The following is a 20,190-nucleotide window of genomic DNA, read 5'->3' as shown; positions in this document are numbered from 1 at the left end:
GTTCAGAAATGATTATTAACTATATTTCTATATTTCAATGCTACATATCATTTCCAAAGATAGCTTTGTCTTTCAAGTAATCTAGCTCACTGATTATTCTTATCAGGTCAAGAAGTCACATATATTTTAAATATCATATAACTTTCTTTTAAAATTTTTCTTAATTGTAAAATAGGTTTCTGTAAATGTTCCCACTCATGTCTGAAAATATGATAAATCAGAAAGAATCTTCATTTAGTCTTTAGACCTTCTTAGGAAATAAGAAATATAGAACATGCTTCTTAAAGAGATTTGTTATCTTTTTAAATTACCATTTCTTTTTACTGAGGCACATCTTACAGTTGCTTTTGGATCTGCCTTCAAAATTTTGTAGTCATTTCCGAGCAAATATTCTGTCAACATGGAAAATGGATTTAAAAACAAATAAGAATCCTGGCCTATTTTGAAGCATTTTTAGGAGACCACTATGATAACTATATGACTAAATAATAAGGGAAAATCAATTCCATTCTGCTTCAGTCATCAGATTAAAAAAATATTATTTTGAAGTCAGTAAGGTTCTCTACATTAAAATAGTGCTTCCTTGGACCTGTAATTTCATCCATTAGTCTGTTTTCTTCAAGAGTTTTGCTGAAACATCTATATGTCTTTTCTTTTGTGATTGTGGTTCCAATCTCCTTGCAATATAAATATATACATCATGATCTGGTATTTTGTCAATGTCAGTACATTTAACTATTCTATGTCTGGAAGACTTAAGTAGCCCCTTATAAATGTGTTATGATGATTGTTGGTTAAGGAAATTTCATCATCATTGAAATCTCAGTGATCACATTAAAGATCCATTATCCCTCTTTAACAAGGTATCACCAGTTCACTCCAAAATTATGTTTACCTTTTCCATAGATGGAGCCAGTCTTCTGTTACATAAGTTTTTGCCTACTCTACTACTTTTTTTGAAGTTGCACTAACTCTTTAAGGCTTCAGGTGTGCTTTTCAGTAAATCATGGAATCTGCCTGCTAATTGGTACTCTAGAAAATAACTTTTATCCTTGAAAGAATTTACAGACATGCTTGCATCAATTTCTTATCATCTATTTTCTGTCCGATGTATTTTATCATATTTCTTCTTCTTATCATTATTTATTTGTTTGTTTGTTTGTTTATTTATTTATTTATTGGTGAGGTGGACTTGCCCAGAGTCACATAATTAAAGCAGTGCTACATTTTGAGGTCACATTTGAACTCAGGTTCTCCTGACTTCAGGGCCTGTGCTCTGTCCATTGTACTATTTAGCTGCCCCATCATACATCTAAAATGGTGTCATCCATTTGTTCATACAGTTTTTATTTGTTAGTAATCATGGTGTAGTATTTACCCAATTGCATCAGTGGATAATTATTGCTATAAAAAAGATAGATTTTTGTATCAGGAAAGAGCATAGATTAGCTAGAAATATAATTTCAAAATGCTTTTACTTTATCTTACTATTTCGATATCTTGCTAATATCTTATACCTCTCTGCCTTTTACTCAGTCAAATTCCTAGGAAAAGTTGTCTGGTTTTTCTCCTCTTATTCATTTTGTAGTCTAACTTTCAACTTTGCTGATGACCTTTAAACTGATACATTCAAATACCTTTCCTTGATTCTCATTCATCTTGCTCTCTCTGTAGCATTTGGCACTACCATCCTCTCTTCCTAGATTCTTTTCTTCTTTGGAGTTCTGTGATCTTGATTCTTCTCCTACAATCTGTGTACTTCTGTTACTTTTGTGAAATCATCCTCCATGTCCTGATATTTTAACTGTAAGTGCATTCCCCAAGACTCTTTTGAAGTACAAGTTTTAACATGTCCCTATTCTTAAAAATTCCCAGTGGTTTCTTTAGTAATCAAATATCGATTTCTTTTGTCCTTTAAAAACTTTTCACAGTTAGAACCAAATTTCCTTTGGTTTTGCCTTATTATATACATTCTCTACCTACACACATTCAACTAGCTAGTCAAATTGGCCTTAGTGCTATTCCATAGACTTGGTACTCCTTATTTCCAAGATTGTATTATTTCTCTCCAATTCCTGGAATGTCCTTCACTTTTATCTTTTAGAGTTTCTAGCTTTCTTCAAGACTGAATTCAAGACCTCTTCAACATGAGGTCATTCTTGATACTTCATGAAGCTAGTGTATTCACCTGTTTTAAAGTCAGGTTTTTCATATGTGTTCTTCACTGATTAACTTGATTGACAGAGGTTAATTAAATGGAAGTCTTTTACTTATTGTGTGCACTTTTTCAGACTCATTTCTTATCAACTGCTTGAAACACCTAAGTATTTTCTCCTCTTGTCTAAGTTAAAAATAAAATTAATGTTCTTTGAGAACAGAAAGCATTTTACTTTCGTCTTTCCATCCTCAGTGCTTAGAATAATCTTTGACACATAAGTATTTAATAAATGCTTATTTATTTGTCCTATTCAGTTTTGTACCCACTTTATTGTTTGTGTGTAAAATTTATGTATTACTGGATCTGCTTTAGCATTCTTCATCCTTTTGATTTTTCTGAGGTAGATTGGTAGACCAGTTTCTTTTGAGTAGATTTTCTGAACTGTTATGGGACTGAAAGCCATGTCTGCTATAAATAGGTGCATGTGTAATAATCCCCCATATACAGACAACAATTATCCTATGGTGGACTTTTCAACTGGACATCCTCCAAGACAGGGACAAATTTTTTTGTTTTCAAACATATCTTTCCATTTTATGGTTTGCTTGATATTGATTAGAATATTATTGATGAACAAAATTATTCCTCTTTGTATTTAGGAATCTTGTATAACTTTAACTTAGACGACTCATGATAGCCCCAGGTTTTATTCTGTTTCAGCATATTGTCTCACAAAATAATTGATTAAATGCATCATTATATATACTTACTACAAATTTTTCAAGTCTTTATTATTCTTGTTTCATTTAATCTTGTTGTATGTAAATGTCAATAAAGTAATTTACTGTACTGTGCCATAAACTGCTCAAGTATAAACTAATTAAAAAAATTAAAAGTTGGAGTATCAGCTGGTCCCCCAACTTTGAAGTCCACGTTGTTAATTTGCATCTCCAAATCTTTCTTCTTCCTTTGTATTTTGTAAATAATAGACCATTTTGGGCTATAGTCTTCAGTACATTTTTAGTCAGACATTTTCTATTTTATTTTACCTCATTAGAAGGTGAAACAGCATAATATAATAAGAAAGATTATTTCTAGTCCCATGTCTGACTGAACTCTTTGATTGAAGACAAGTCATTTAATTAACTATTTGTATCAGAATGAGCAGTTTGGCATAAATATGGATATATATATATATATATATATATATATATATATATATATATATATATATATATATACACACACACACAGACATATGTACATATATACATACACATGCATAGATACCTACACATGTTTTAGTACCTCAGTGGACTTGTGATATCTTCATGTCCAGATTATATCACATCTATACTACATTTACACATTTCCTGTTTTTGTGAATGTTTTGACACAAAGTAATATAGGTCTTTTTTTAGAATTTTTCTATTTTGTAATTACCAGTTAAACACTGATATTCCTTCTTACCATATGACTAGTACTTTTGCTAATGCATTACTTCAGAGATTAACAACTACATTTTAATAAAAATATTCTTGACAAATTATTCTTACGCAGATCTTTGCTTGACAAGAAAATTTTTGATAAGAGGAATAGATAATTACAAACACTGACCTCATTCAAGAGAGAAAACAAATTTTGTAGAATGGCAGCATTTATGGATTTGGTCTGAATAAACCTATTGTTTGATTCATTTGTTGTACTTAAGCAGTATTTAAGAGTATTTTGAGTAACTGAAACTTTTTAAAATTAAGGTTATACAAAAATGGAAATGCCCTAAGAAAAGGAAAGTAGTTAGAAAAAGACTATGTTTCATAGTGTTGCTAAAATGTCAGGCTTGAAACATTAATTTCATTTTTAAATTAGACAAGAGGAGAGAATACTTAAGTGTTTCAGATAGTTGATAAGAAATGAGTCTTAAAAAGTTCACACAATAAGTAAAAGACTTCCATTTAATTAGCCTCTGTCAAAAATAAAGCACAGCCTAAAAATTAGTCTCCTATTTTTTTTTTTTCAGGAGTAGCTCAGTCAGCATACCTGATATTTTCAACTGCCATTGTTTTCAGTATGAAAGACATAATTTTCTGACACTCCATTTGTCACTAGATGAAATGGCCATTTAAGGCTGTACAAATCGAACAGTTTGGACAAAGCTGGTAGTATTTTTAATGTCAGGATGAGCAGATGTTTCAAATTTTCCTTCATTTCCATATCTTTGTTGGAAAATGCTCCTGCCTATGTAAAAGGAGACTTGAAAACTGTGTTACTTTAAATTCATTTTTATGAAATAATTGGATTTAAGATTTTAAATGGTTATAATTCACATAATAACATTTCAGGACATTTTGAGTTAGTGATTTTAGAATCTCTGTATCAGGAGCTCCTTATGTGTATGATTATGGGTTTTTCATCCTTAAGCAACTTTAATTTAGAAAAAGTAATATTTATGCTTACAAATATCCATTTATGTATAGGTATATTTAATATATAAAGGACCTAATGGACCTAATTTTATCTAATGAATTACTTGTTTGAATGAGAAGGTTAATTTTGAATGAACATATGGCAAAATCATACTCCATAACTAATTATGTTCTATTAAATGTATTATCTTTACCATTTAAGTTCATATCATAAACGAGAATGATACTAAAATGTGTTACATTTTGAATAACATAAGTAAAGCTTTAGAAAGTTTTTTTCAGTTGGAAACATTTTATGTGCTATTGATTTAGAATAATTTGCTATTTCCCTTCAGAACCTCCACACTTTATTGTGAAACCCCGTGATCAGGTTGCTGCATTGGGTCGAACTGTAACTTTCCAGTGCGAGGCAACTGGAAACCCTCAACCAGCCATTTTTTGGAGGAGAGAAGGAAGTCAAGTAAGAAGTTTTTATTTTTATTTTTATTTATTTATTTACTTATTTATTTATTTATTTATTTTTATCTGTAATCATTGTTATTAGAGGTACTGTGAAAAAATGGTTCAATTCTTTAGCCTTATGCCAAGGAGGACTTCTGTGTATTGCATGTTGTTTTATTAATAAATAAACCAGTTGATAAGTCAATAAATATTTATTAAGTATTTATTGCATGCTAGGAATTGTGCAAAGCCCTGGGTTTCAAGAAGAGGCAAAACCAACTCTTTTCTTCATGGAGCTTATATTTTTATAAGGGGAAACAGCATGTTAAGAAATATATGTAAGGAATAGGTAGAAGGTCCACCACCAAAAAAGACTTTAAAAGCTGAGGAATTTGGAAAGCCTTCTATAAAAGGCAGCATTCCAGGAATGGGGGACAGCTGGCGCAGAACAGCAGATATGGAAAATGGAGCACCATATAAGAGAAATAGCATGTAGTTGATAACAGACTTTGTGATATGAAAAAGATTATAGGAAAACTGGAAAGTTCTTAGATTTAAATAACAAAGAACTTTGTATTTCTTCTTAGAGGAAACAGGTTGTTTCCATAAATTGGAGTTTATGAAGTAGGAGGTAGGTGACATGTTCAGACCTATATTTTAGAATGGTTTGCAGAAAAAAAAAAAAGTGCTTTTTCATATTTCAAAGTGCCTCTGTCACATTCCTCTAAATAGGAATGGTATAAAGTCATATAAAATAGCATCTTTAAAATAATTTAATTCATTGTGATTCCTATTTCAGAAACATTAACATTCTTTTCTGTTTAATTCATTGTTTATTCAACATTTTTGCTATCCAGAAGTATTAACCAGAAATTCTGCACATTTTGAATAATCAATATACCAAGAAAAATGGACATTTATATAATGAGCTAATTTTTAGCAAGTGCTTTGCATGTGTTATATCATTTAATCTTCACAAAAATCTCTGAAATGGGTAGTTACTGTTATTCCCATTTTATAGATGCAAATATGGGGGCTGAGAGAGGTTGGTCAGGCTAACAAACCTTCTAGATGTTTTAGACAGGATTTGAATCAGAAAAATTTTCTATTAACCACAGTAACTACAACACTACATTTCCTGGGCACTGCATAACACAGCTTATGCAATTGAAAGAGTTTAGAAACTCCATCTACATATAATCAGTTAATGTACCTTATATACACTATTTTAAATGGTGAATCAATAAGCATTCTTGCCAGTCACTGTGCTAAACTGTGGGCATATAAAGATAAAAGAAAAATATCTTTCTTTCAGTAAATCCACAGTAGGGGATAGGGGAGATATTATGTAAGCAACTATATACAAACAGGATATGAATAAGTGAATGAAGATAAGTATGAAATAGAGGTAGTCTCAGTGTGATGGCACTAAGATTAAGGAGTACTGGGAAATATTTTTTTTATACAAGGTGGTACTGTGGCTGAAACTCGAAGGAAGTCAAGAAAGTGAGGCTGTTGGGATGAGGAAGAAGGAAATTCCAAGTATTAGGGACAAGCAGTCAAAATGCTTGAAATCTGGAGATAGTTTCATAAGTTAGGAACAGCAAGGAATTCAATGTCACTGAATTAAATAGGATGTGTGGAAGAGTCAGAAGACTAGAAAGATGAGAGAGGTGGGGCATGATTATGAAAGGGTTTGTATTTTAAACAAAGGATATATTTTAACCTGAAAATGATAGAGAACAACTGGAGAGAATTAAATGGGGACTGAGGAAGTGAAGAAAGTGACATGGCAAGTGATAGTCAAACCTGTGCCCTAAAGTCACTTTGATGTTTGAATGTAGAATCACTGGAGTAGGAAAAACTTGGAGCAAAGAGAGACCATTCAACAGTCTAAGCACCAGGTTGTTTTTTTACATCCTAATACTTACATAGCTGTGGTCTGTTCTAATTTCTGTGATAACCTCAAAGCTCTCATTTTTTTTTCTTATCTAAAATCAAGAAAAAGATATTTTTTATAATGAATGTTTTAGTTTTTGTGAACTGCTCATAAGGTCCCTGATATTTTGTTATGAAGAAAGAACAGGAAGATTGAGAATTTTTTTTCCTAGTTTGTTAATGAAATTTTCCATTTGAGACAAAATCCAAATAGTTTACAAGTCTTATGTTTTGGTACGTAAGAATATGATACAGAATTGCTATTATCTGGAAGATTAAAGAGAGCTTGTTCTCTATGTATACTCTGCTGCTTATTTTCTTTAATATGTGAGTAAATGCAATGTGTGTTTATAGTCCAGAATTTCCATTCTGTATTTGTGATCCAGGAATAAGTTGATCAAAAGATCAATTGTAACCAATATTGAAGCTTTTAGTATGTAGAATAAGATTTAAATCATGTGAGCTTACAAATTTGTTTAATTAAGTTCCATTTTCTACCCAACATGGATATAAGCTTAATAAAAATTAGTGACTTGCTAATCTAGTTTGCTACTCCAATTTAAATTCATATCTTCTAATTGTTTTGATTGTTTTTACATTATTTGCTCAGTGTCTTTCATTGGTTAAGAAAAAACTTCACAAACACACAAGCACTAATACAAACTAAAACAAAAACAAAAGAACTTTGCTACCCATCTGTTTTTGGTACCCCTTTACTTAATAAAGGAAACATTTAACTTTACTTGATCCTGATTTTTCTACTCTGTTATCACTTAAAGTATTGTACTTTTTATTCATTCATTCAGTGAGTTTATTCTATTGATATCTTTTATATTTATATATTTACCTTCACCTGCAAATGCCAAATGTCCCAAAGGCCTTAATGCAGTTTGGAGGCATTAAAGTGATAATGACTTAAAATTTGTCTGTATATCAGTTCTTTACTCTTTCCCCTAAGGTAGTCAACCTTTGTCACAAAGAATAGAAAAAATTGGGAAAATAGTTCAGTCAAACTAATCTTCACATCAGAAGTCTTCAGAACAAGTAGGTGTTCAACACTTATACTTCACCTTTACAAAAAAAGAAGGGAGATACATCTTCACAATTCCAATTCAGAGAAAATCATGATCATTATGATTACCTACTGTTTAATTTGGGTGTTTTATTTCTTTTCATTCACATTACATTACTCATTACTCAGTATATTTATCTTTCCTGATTCAGCTTTTTTTTTCTGCCATTTTGTGCCATTTTTTCTCCATTTTCATGTTTTTGTTTTCATCTACCATAATTTGTTTAGCCATTCTTCAGATAATAATTATTAAATTCCAGTTCCATACTAATACAAAAAGTGTTCCTATGCAAATTTTAGTGTATATAAAGTATCTTTCTTTCTGGCTTTAACCACCTTAAAGAATATTTATCTTTGTTAACTTAGGGGCAAAGAATAGAATGTGATATTTCCAAATGTCTTTCCAGAATGGTTGCAACAATCTCTGCACACAAATGTATTAGTGTGCATCTTTTTCACAGTTCTTCCAAAATTGATTAGTTCCATTTTTTGTTACCTTTGCCACTTTTGATAGGTATAAGTAAAATTTGAATAATTTTTATTTAGATTTCTTTAGTGCCTATCATTTGAAATTCTTCAGTTGAGAACTATTTGTTCCTATCCATTGACTACTTTATTTTTGAGAAATGTATTTATTTTTCATCTAGATGGTTCCAATCATAATCTTTTATTGCTCCCAGTTGCTATAATTAAGTGCCATAAAACTTATGTTAAGAAATGAGCAAGAGAATTGAGAAGAGGCAGATAGAATTTGATTTCTATTGTGTAAGAGAGACTGTCCTTATTTCTACCTCTGTTGAATTAGCATCTTTGGTAGACCTACTATGGCTACCACTATTTAAATGTAAATGTGTATGTATATCTGTATAAGAGGGATGTCATATGTGTGTATTTACTTAGTTTTATTTACAGAAGTAATAGTTTAGTAAAAATTTACTTGAAATTTGAATATATGACTTCAAATCCAAGTAAGTTTAGAGATGTTGCATATTCCCTTTTCCCCAATTCTGTTTTCATGATCATATTTTATAATACAGCTTTTTATGATCATCTCTAATTTATTATTTTGATAATTTCTTTGATGTGTTTTCAAATAGCCTTTGCATGAGAGAAGCACTTCACTATTTAACAAAATATGAGATAATGTACTATTTTATGTATGAATCTATCCTAATTTTATGTTGACTGTCAAACATGGCATTTCAGTTTGAGAGCAGTTTGACCTGCAAACTAACCATAGCCCATTTGCTAAGTTTTTTTTTTAATGTAAGCTGATTTTTATTCAAATTTAATCCATTTTAACATATATATTTAACATATTTCATATATATTAGACTATTTTACATGTAGGGGAGGGGATAAGGGAAAGGAGAGGATAATTTGGAACAGAAGGCTTTGGAAGGGTCATTGTTGAAAAATTACCTATGCATATGTTTTATAAATAAAAAGCTTTAATAAAAAATTGAAACAAATTTGATCCATAAGAATTTATTTCAGTGTATTACAGAAAATAGATTTTATCAGTATTTAATGGAAGCAATGAGGTAATTGAAATTGTTGAAAAAAATTATATTGGTACAGAATACTAAGATTATTTGCAATGGAGTAATAAAATGGGAATTCATTAGTGTTAGAAATATATTACTTAGACTTAACCATTAAATTCTTGGCTAAAATTTAATTATATTGCCAAGTTGAAAAAAAAATAGAGTTAAGAACTTGAATTTCTATCAGTCACATTGTTTTTGAGAGAGTATTAACATTTCCTCCTTTTCCTTCTTACCTCCTCCAGTTGAAAATCTTATGTTCCATTTATAAATTTAGAGTCACATAACAGCATCTTCTTTTGTAGGGAGTTCTATGAAATAGCCAAAACGAATTTAGACTTCCTATATGTGACCAAAGTGACATTAGCCTTAATAGACTTTGAAAAAAATATAGATGTACATGTTTACACAGTGTGTTTATATATGTGTATATTTTTCTATATTAATAGGTATAAATATTTTCTGTATTCTTTAAATATTTGAATAAAAAAATTGGAGCTTTTTAGGTCATTTAACATTATTCTTTCTTGTTCTCTCCCTAAATTATGTCTTTTAGAACCTGCTTTTTTCATACCATCCTCCACAATCTTCTAGCCGGTTTTCTGTCTCCCAAACTGGAGATCTTACTATCACAAATGTCCAGCGATCTGATGTAGGGTATTATATCTGCCAGACTTTGAATGTTGCGGGAAGCATTATCACAAAAGCCTACTTGGAAGTTACTGATGGTAAAGTAAAGAGTGGCTTATTTTAATATCTCAGAGAATCTTGAAAAAAGCTTTAGCAATATACCAGTTTATATCTGTACTTATATACTTTTACTTTTAATCTAATGCCATTTTTTGTCATGATTTTGGTACAAGAATGAACAAAATATTGATAGGATGTTTTAAAATCTAACATTCCTTCCGATTAACAATACAGTTCATAAATAAATAATATCTTATACTTTTGTCTTAACTCAAGATTAATCAGCATTTCAGGATGGGGAAGTGAAACTAATCATTTACTTTTCTATAGCATAACTATTATCCAGTGTAATCTCTTTTGGGTGTGTGTGGGTAATTGGTGTATGTTTATGGTGAAAGACTGGGTGATATAAGTAAGATTGAAGAAAATGTGTATGTGTATGTACAGAGACATACATACATTATACACACACACACACACACACATATACAGAAAGAGAAAGAGAATGTTGCTGTATGATGATCTTTATTTCTGATTTAACAGATATTTTTCATTTTCTATTTTTCATTGATGATTGCTCAGAGTGCCTAAATACATACTTTTAAGACAATAGTTTGCTCACTGAGACCAAAGATTGAGGAGATTTGAAAAGTTTTAATGTTGTATATTTTCCTTTTGCCTTAATTGTGGGAAAGGAATGGGTAGAACAGAATATGATAGAAGCAGCATTAAAGGAATATGTGTTGATATGTATGTATGTATATGTGTATATATGCATCTACTATCCAACTGTGTTATAAGACATTAATATGAACTTAGTAATAATGAAACTAACTCAAATCCTAAATAAATATACTAATTTCCTCTTGTATGTTAGGACAATGATATTTTGGGGAAAGAGGAAATGTTATACCTATACATACATTTGTATATATGGGGAAGTTTTTTAGTGTTATAGTTTAATATCTTATGACTCTTTGACTTATTATTTCTTTGAGTAGTGACACTGAAAAAATGTATATTGTCAAGCAGGCCAAGGAAGAAATTGGAAAGATCTGTTCCTCTCTATAACAATCTTAAATCCTTCAAGCTACTACTTCTGCACCTAAACAAATCCAACACTGATGGAAAAAAGAACTGAAGTAGAGGATAATAGCAGCTATAATGAATTAAAGTCAGAAGCCACTACTTTTGAGTGTTGTTCATGGATAATTTAATTTAGTTATGGACAATATCTGGGATGTTAGAGCTAAAACAGAAGAAATTTCACCTACTTTTGGCAGTAGAGATTGAAAAATGTACATCTGTACAAATGAGATGTACATTAAAACCTCCAGTCAAGATGTCTTCATAAACAGAGTCAGACCTCCCAGATCCCAAATACCTAATCCAGCAAAAGCCTAAAATTTGTATTACACTGAATATTGACAAAGAAATCCAATGAGAAGTTATATTAAAGGATATCTATCTCAAAACAACATAAAAATCTTCTAGAAACACATGAAACAACAACTCAGAAAACAATACATTCACAACAACTCTAAAAAAAATATCTACCAAGCCATAAGATAATCTAATTTATGAAATGATCTTATCTTACCTTAGATAAGATAAATCCCTTAGAAAAATTCTTGAATTATGATAATGTCAAAAAGTTTATTTTCATTAAACAAATATATATATATTTATACATGTACATATATATGTGTGTGTATACACACACACACACACACACACACACACACACATATATATGTCCTTTTAATTAACTTAGTATTTGGAACTCATTGTATTGTTTTGTTTTTCGAAAATAAAAAATAAATGATAAATCTATTTTGACATGTTTCATTATCCCTGTAAACAATCTAGAGAAAGATGTAATATCAGTTCTGTAATATGATATGCAATTGAAAAAGTCTCAAGTGTGAGCTCACAAAATTATAAACATACCAATTATGGGACTTTTTTCTGTATATTTAGTCTTTTCAAGATAAGACAAAACTGCTAAGAGTAAGAATACTTCTTTCCAGAATCTATTTATATTCTCTTATGCAACATACCCTGAGAATATGTTCATGTATGTTTTTAACCTACTATGAATATACCATTTATAGCACAGAATTGAAATGTCAGTATATTTTCAGAAGAGCACATTGCACTGAAAGAGTTGATTACTTTTTGTAACATGTCTTTTGTCCTTATTTTATTTCATTTTATGTTTTACAAAACAAACCTTAGCTAAAATTGGAAAAGATTAAGGAAAAAAACACTGCTAAACTTGAGCATATTTTTTCATACCTGAATAATAGTTTGATACACTAGTCATTATTAGTCAATTTCACACTAACAATCCGTGCATGCAGAGTTGGAAGGGTAAAATGAAAAAAAAATGTCATGTATATGCTATGTATAGTTGCTGAATTGGCTTTTTTGCTTTACTATTTTTCTGAAATTGAATGCTCAGACCTAATAATTAGTGAGAAAAAAATTGATGCATGACTCAAACTTTGGGGGAAAGCTTTTGAGCATAAAACCTTCAATGGAACAAAAGTAGTGGTGCAATCTCTTGATTTTGGCAGCCAGTTATTTTTAATGAATTTGTTATTCAGAGTTCCCTGGTATCTATTTAAGGACTTATTAGTTAAGCAAATATTTTGTTTTTCTTAACATTTTATTTTTTCTTTACTTCTCTATAAAGTTGTCTTTTTTAATGTCATGTATATGTATGTGAACAGTACTGCTAATTACGAATCCTTCTCTACACTCCAGAATTTCCATGAATAATAATACTAATATCACTTATGTGTACCTCTCAAAAAGCTTTCCTCAACACAGAAAAGTACAGCAAAGATAAACAGCAAGCCCCAAACCTCTATTTTATTGGCGCAATCATTTTTAGAAGTAAGCAATTGCTGCAAAATTAACCTTTCCTCCTGGCTGTCATTCATCCTTTCTTGTCTCTAGAACTTTCCATACTTAGAAATTTTCATTCTTAAAGCATTTAAATTCTTCCCTAATTGGTCCTTCCCTACTTATAATATCAGAATTAGGAAATCTTTTAGAAAAGCCTGCCAGAGACCCTTCCCATAAAATATAGGGCTCTCGTCTGGATTGCCATGTTCTGAGATTTCAAAGCACATGTCCATACCAAACTGGGAAGGTTAACAAGAATCTTATGTAATGTAGACACCGATATAGGAAGTTTACCTCTTAATAGATTATTGGTCTCCTCCTTACTTCCCATGGTCCAAAGATCAACTTGTCAAGGTCTAATGTCCCTTTCTCTGGCTGAATTACAGTGGTTTCCTGCTCTTCCTGAGATTCTGTTGCATAACTGGCTCTTTCTTTCCTTAACCCATTCTTTATGCCCCAACGTGTCTTATGATGGCCTTACTCTTGTGTGAGTTAAAGCATCCTCTCTAAAATCTGCTGCTTTTAGTATTTTAACCTGTCTATATGTTACTTAGAAAACTTATATTCCTTTGAAAGTAGCTATAATAGACTTAGACAAGTTCTCATGCCATCTTTGAACCTTCCATATAAAAACCAGAATTTTCACAAGTTACAATACCAAAGCTTGTGTGATCCAAATAGGTAAGATGCAGGGTGAGTTCTGTTGATTGTCAAATTCATAAGAGTTTTAAACAGTTCTTGTTAAGAGAAAGTAACTTAATATAAAACTGAAAGAAATCGGGAGTTTAATCACTTGGAGTTTAAAAGGTCTTGAAAAATAGGATAATCTTAAAGGACTTAAACGAATGCAACAATTGCCAAGTGGATCCATTAGAACCATATGTTGAAACCATGTAAATGAAAACCAGCTGGCATGATACCATTGTCTTTTCCTTGTATCTATTGAACAAAAAGCTATCTTCATACATCACTATGCCTTTTGTTGAATGAACTTTGCTTCTTAAATTTCATCTGAGGTAAGCTAAAATGTTTTTTTAGCTTTCCAGAATTAGAAATCTAGAAATTCCTCAATGAATTATTACATGGCTGCCTGGCAATAATTTTTAAACTCTTTCACCATAGAGGTACCTTGAAAATGCCAACTATTCTGGTCTGTTCCCCATTCATTCTAAAGTAGTACTTTATCCTTTCAATATTTTGAATCAACATATAATATGAATGCAGTCTGAATAATGCATATCTCCTACATTAATTGACTGTTTAATAATCTTTAGTTTGTTTCAAAGCCTAGAGGAACTACTGTTGCTCAGAGGATTAGAAAATTGTTTCCAGTTGTAGAAATCTGTTTCCTATTATTGTTTTTTCTGGTAGTGATTGCAGACCGCCCTCCCCCGGTCATCCGACAGGGTCCTGGGAATCAGACGGTAGCAGTAGATGGTACTTTAGTCCTCAACTGTGTGGCCACAGGCAGTCCAGTGCCCACAATTCTGTGGAGAAAAGATGGCATCTTGATCTCTACCCAAGATTCTCGCATCAAACAACTGGAAACAGGAGCACTACAAATCCGTTATGCCAAGGTAATTTGAAATTACTTCCTCTAGATTTCTGTTGCTTTTCAATTTGTCTATGTTCTTCTATTTGTATTTCAGGCTCTAATTTTTGAATTCATGAAATGTTAAATAGCAGTATAAATATAGTTTCACTTCATTGCTTAGTCCTTTTAAACATTTGACAATCTCTGCTTAAGTTGCTTTATGTTTTTATGTAGGCTGATGGCAGTGTTTTAAGTATTATTTCTATCTAGTGAAAACATTTAGTGATTGGAAGACAACGTCCTCTCTAAAAGGAGTGTGATACAATAATTGCAGAATTTTTTTTTTAAACATAAATACCAGTTCTGAATGCTTCAAGAATTATTCATTTGTGAATGTGAAGTTGGTAGATTGGTTCAGCGTTATATAATTATGGGGAATATCTATATAGTCAAACAAAACTAAAAGTATGTATATGCTGAATAAAATTCATAATTAAAGCATTAAAAAATGAATAGCCTCCAAGTTTATCAGAACAATTTAAGGATTTGTTTTCTCAACACGACTTGGCCATTGTTTTTCCATGGTTGTGTTGCTTTATCTTTCCTTGTTTTCTTTTTTCTTTATATTTTAATATTATACAAGTTGAAAGAACATATAGCAAAAGAAAAGATTTATGCATACTTATAATTGCTTTTCCAAATGACTGAGTCCTTGATTGTTCCACATATTTATTTTTTTGTCTTTCTCAGCTAGGTGATACTGGTCGGTATACCTGTGTTGCATCAACTCCTAGTGGTGAAGCAACATGGAGTGCATATGTCGAAGTTCAAGGTAAAATGAAATTTTTTCATTTGTTTATTTTTTTAAAGCCTATAAGCTAAGATATGAATTACTTTTGATAAAGTAGACATAATCAGACCCTAGTATATATACATACATATATGGAAACAGAAAAATGTGAACATTTCACTATACATAGATATGTTCCTTCCCTCCCTCCTTCCCTTCTTTGCTTCCCTCCCTCCCTCCCCTCTCTCCCTTTGTTCTTCCTCCCTCCCTTCCTTCCTTCCTTCATCTTTTTTTTTTTCCTTCTTTGTTAGAATTTGGAGTTCCCGTTCAGCTTCCAAGACCCACTGACCCAAATTTAATCCCAAGTGCCCCATCAAAACCTGAAGTCACAGAAGTCAACAGAAATACAGTAACATTGTCATGGCAACCAAATTTGAATTCAGGTGCAACACCAACATCTTATATCATAGAAGCCTTCAGGTATAGTAAACATGATATATGCTATATTTCATACTTTGAATTTATAATTGAATACACATGTTCTAACTTGTTTTTATCTGTACTTAGCCATGCATCTGGTAGCAGCTGGCAAACTGTAGCAGAAAATGTGAAGACAGAAACTTTTGCGACTAAAGGATTAAAACCTAATGCGATTTACCTTTTCCTTGTGAGAGCTGCTAATGCATATGGTCTTAGTGATCCAAGTCAAATTTCAGATCCCGTGAAAACTCAAGGTATAAATGCATTTATTAAACTTTATGATACCATTTTATCCATGTAGTTTATGTTTTTACTATCAAATAATGTGTTTTACAAGGCAGTACTGAATTTTAAAAGTTGTTCTCAGAAATACCCAATTGATCTTGATATTCATCTTGATCTGAACAAAATGAATTACAAGAAAGATGATAATTTTTTCTTTTAAAACTTAAATTTATTTTAACAACACAAAATAGTTTAAGAATACAATGAATTATAATTATAATGAATCATGGATAATTTTTGCTCTCCATGATTATTTTTAAAATTAATTTCTCCACATTTCAGTTTTGAATATGTTAACAAAAATTAGAATTTTTAATCTATAGTATATACTTAAACTCTATAACATATACTTAACATATTTAAAGCTGGTTGACTTTTACTGATATTGACATTCCAGTACCTATAACCTAGAGCAGGGGTCCTCAAATTTTTTAAATAGGGGGTCAGTTCACTGTCCCTCAGACTATTGGAGGGCCGGACTATAGTAAAAATAAAAGCTCACACTCTGTCTCCACCCTTCAGCCCATTTGCCATAACCTGGTGGGCCACATAAACATACTCAGCGGGTCTCATCTGGCCCATGGGCCATAGTTTGAGAACCTCTGACTTAGAAGATGGTGTTGTAGAATAGTATAAAATTTGATTTAATTCTATCTGCAAATTATATAAATGTAGGAACCAGTTTAAAAAAACAAAAAACAAAAACAACCATAAGATTAAACAAAGTTCTCAAATCCATCTATTCAATAAGCATCGTTTATGATATAATCTTATTGTTTGGTTATAAAAGTTGTTCAGCATATTTGTGTTGGATTATCTATGAAACCTTGATAAAACTTATTTAAAATTATAAATTCCTGTTTTTCCTAATAATTGATATGAAACCAAAGGAGAAGGATTTATAATAATTTTAAAATTCAGCTTATGAAATTTTTTTATCACCCCATCACTGTTTTCCATTTTACCCTTAAAAGTAATGACAATAACAAAAATGATAATTAAAAAAAAAGAATACGGGGAAAAATAAGCATTTTATTCTAGCTTAATATTTATGTTATTTAAGCAAGTTATTTATCTTCTCTAAGCCTCAGTTTTCCTGTCACTAAGAAGTATTCACAATGTATCTTACAAGGTGGATGTGAGACCCAAATGAGCTAATGTATTGTGAAAATATTTTATATTATGCTTTGCGCTTTGCAATTGTGAATTATTAACATGTCATGAAATTTCTCATCTAGAGCATGTTTTATGTTGGAAAAGTATAAAATTCCAGTTACTCTTAAGAATTTCACATGTAAAACTTTTTGTACTTAAATTTTAATGAAAATTGATTGATTCTTTTATTTGTTTAAATAATTGATTTAAAATTTAAATAGATAATCAAAAAATTTTCCATGTGCACAACAGAACATAAGAGGATTCAGAATACAAAGCTATAAATTTACAAGCAAATCTATATAATAAGCATTGCACATTATATTCGGATCTGCGCAGCTTTGCTTCCTTTTAGGTTTTCTTTTGTTCTCTTCAGTGTACTTTTTATTTTATTCTTTTTTTCTTCTTCCTTTTCTTCCCTTACCCCAAAAGGCTGCAATTAAGCATGGCCACACATGCAGACATATATGTATACATATGCATAGGTACATAAATGCATAAACATTTATATATGTATGCATAAACATATACATTATATATATCTAAGACTGTATTATGCTTGTTTGTACTTTTTTCTTTGAAGGTGCATAACATCTTCATAGGTTTAAATATTTTCATATTTTTCGAACTTCACCAGTTCATCATGTTCTATACCATGGCAATATTCCAACTTTATTTTGTCTGTTTTTTTTTAATAGTGTAAAATAAGATTGATTACTATAGCTCAGAGAGAGTGTAGTTTCTCCACATTTCTCTTTTCATTAAATATATTTAGCTTTAAATTGTCTGAAGTCATGATTATTACGCCTGCTTTTTTACCTAATATATTTTACTCATTATTATTTTGTCTGTTTTTTTTTAATAGTGTAAAATAAGATTGATTACTATAGCTCAGAGAGAGTGTAGTTTCTCCACATTTCTCTTTTCATTAAATATATTTAGCTTTAAATTGTCTGAAGTCATGATTATTACGCCTGCTTTTTTACCTAATATATTTTACTCATTATTATTATATTTGTGTATCTCTTACTTCCTATCCCTCTTGACTCCTCCTGTTACTTAATCTACTGCCTTTCCCCAGATTCTCCTTATTTTCTTCCCCTCCCCATATCCTATTCCCATTAATCTACACAGCATTGTATAACAACTTCTTTTGTTCCTTAATGGATCTCCATTTCTAGTTGTTTGACTTTCTTTTCATAATATTCTTTTTTTATTGTTGTTGCTTTTTTTTCTCTTCTTTTATTAGTTTTTCTTCAATCTTTCTCATTTAATTTTTAAATCTTTTTTGAATTTTTCTATGAATTCTTTTGGTCAGCAGTAATAATTTTATGTTACTCTTGAGGTAAAAAGGGGCTTTCCCACCATAATTATCCCTCTAAAGATAAACTCAGGTCTTCTCTATTTTCATAGTAACTTTTTTCTTTTTATTATTGTACCTTTTTATTGACAAAACATATGCATGGGTAATTTTTCAACACTGACCCTTACAAACACTTTGCCCCTCCTTCCCTCCTCCTCCTCTTCTAGATTGCAGGCAGTCCCATACATGTTAAACATATTAAAGTATGTGTTAAATACAATATATGTATACATATTTCTACAATATTGGTATATATGTCCAAACAGTTCTTTTGCAGTTCAAAAAGAATCAGACTTTGAAATAGTGTACCATTAGCCTGTGAAGGAAATAAAAAATGTAGGAGGACAAAGGTAGAGGGATTGGGAATTCCATGTAGTGGTTCATAGTCATCTCCCAGAGTTCTTTCACTGGGTACAGCTGGTTCAGTTTATTATCCCCAAAGTTGTGGGTCTCTGGATTTGTCAGACACTAGATTGCTATAGTTATGGATTACTTTGTCCTGTGAATCCAATCTATTTCATTGATCAACTAGTCTATTTCTTAGCCAATACCAAATGGTTTTGGTGACCGCTACTTTATAATATAGTTTTCGATTAGGGACAGCTAGGTCACCTTCATTTGTGGGTTTTTTTTTTTTTTTTTTTTTTTTTTTTAGTTCCCTTGAAATTCTTGATCTTTTTCTGTTCCAGATGAATTTAGTTTTAATTTTTTCTAGGTCATTAAAATAGTTTCTTAGGAGTCTGATTAATATAGCACTAAATAAATAGATTACTTTAGATAGTATTGTCATATTTATTATATTTGTTCGACCTATCCAAGAGCATTTAATATTTTTCCGATTGTTTAGATCTGACTTTATTTGCGTGGGAATTGTTTTGTAGTTTTGCTCATGTAGTTCCTGACTTTCCCTTGGCAGATAGATTCCCAAATATTTTATACTATTAACAGTTATTTGAAATGGAATTTCTCTTTGTATCTTTTGCTGTTTTATTTTGTTAGTAATGTATAAAAATGCTGATGATTTATGTGGATTTATTTTTTATCCTGCAACATTGCTAAACTTGTGGATTATTTCTGAAAGCTTTTTAGTAGATTCTCTGGGGTTCTCTAAGTATACCATCATATCATCTGCAAAGAGTGATCATTTGGTTTCCTCATTACCTGCTCTAATTCCTTTAATTTCTTTTTCATCTCTTATTGCTGAAGCTAGTATTTCTAATACAATATTGAATTGTAATGGTGATAGTGGGCAACCTTGCTTCACTCCTGATTTTATTGGGAATGATTCCAGTTTATCACAATTACATATGATGATTACTGATGGTTCTAGATAGATGCTACTGATTATTTTAAGGAAAAGTCCACTTATTCCTATTCTCTAGTGTTTTTAATATGAAT

General features: G+C 30.8%; 1 protein-coding gene across 1 annotated transcript in view; it reads left to right on the top strand.

Moving 5' to 3' along the window:
• The window catches only part of ROBO1 (roundabout guidance receptor 1), a 582,961-nt gene that overhangs the window by 464,679 nt on the left and 98,092 nt on the right, over positions 1-20,190 (top strand). The window contains exons 8-13 of the mRNA XM_074299785.1: positions 4,920-5,044; positions 10,139-10,310; positions 14,557-14,762; positions 15,470-15,551; positions 15,821-15,989; positions 16,077-16,243. Coding sequence (XP_074155886.1) covers positions 4,920-5,044; positions 10,139-10,310; positions 14,557-14,762; positions 15,470-15,551; positions 15,821-15,989; positions 16,077-16,243 — 921 coding nt within the window. The remainder of the gene's footprint in view (positions 1-4,919; positions 5,045-10,138; positions 10,311-14,556; positions 14,763-15,469; positions 15,552-15,820; positions 15,990-16,076; positions 16,244-20,190) is intronic.

Source organism: Sminthopsis crassicaudata, chromosome 3 (assembly GCF_048593235.1).
Source record: "Sminthopsis crassicaudata isolate SCR6 chromosome 3, ASM4859323v1, whole genome shotgun sequence".
Taxonomy (NCBI): domain Eukaryota; kingdom Metazoa; phylum Chordata; class Mammalia; order Dasyuromorphia; family Dasyuridae; genus Sminthopsis; species Sminthopsis crassicaudata.
Note: the sequence above shows the minus strand (reverse complement) of the source record. Positions and strands in the feature narration are given on the sequence as shown.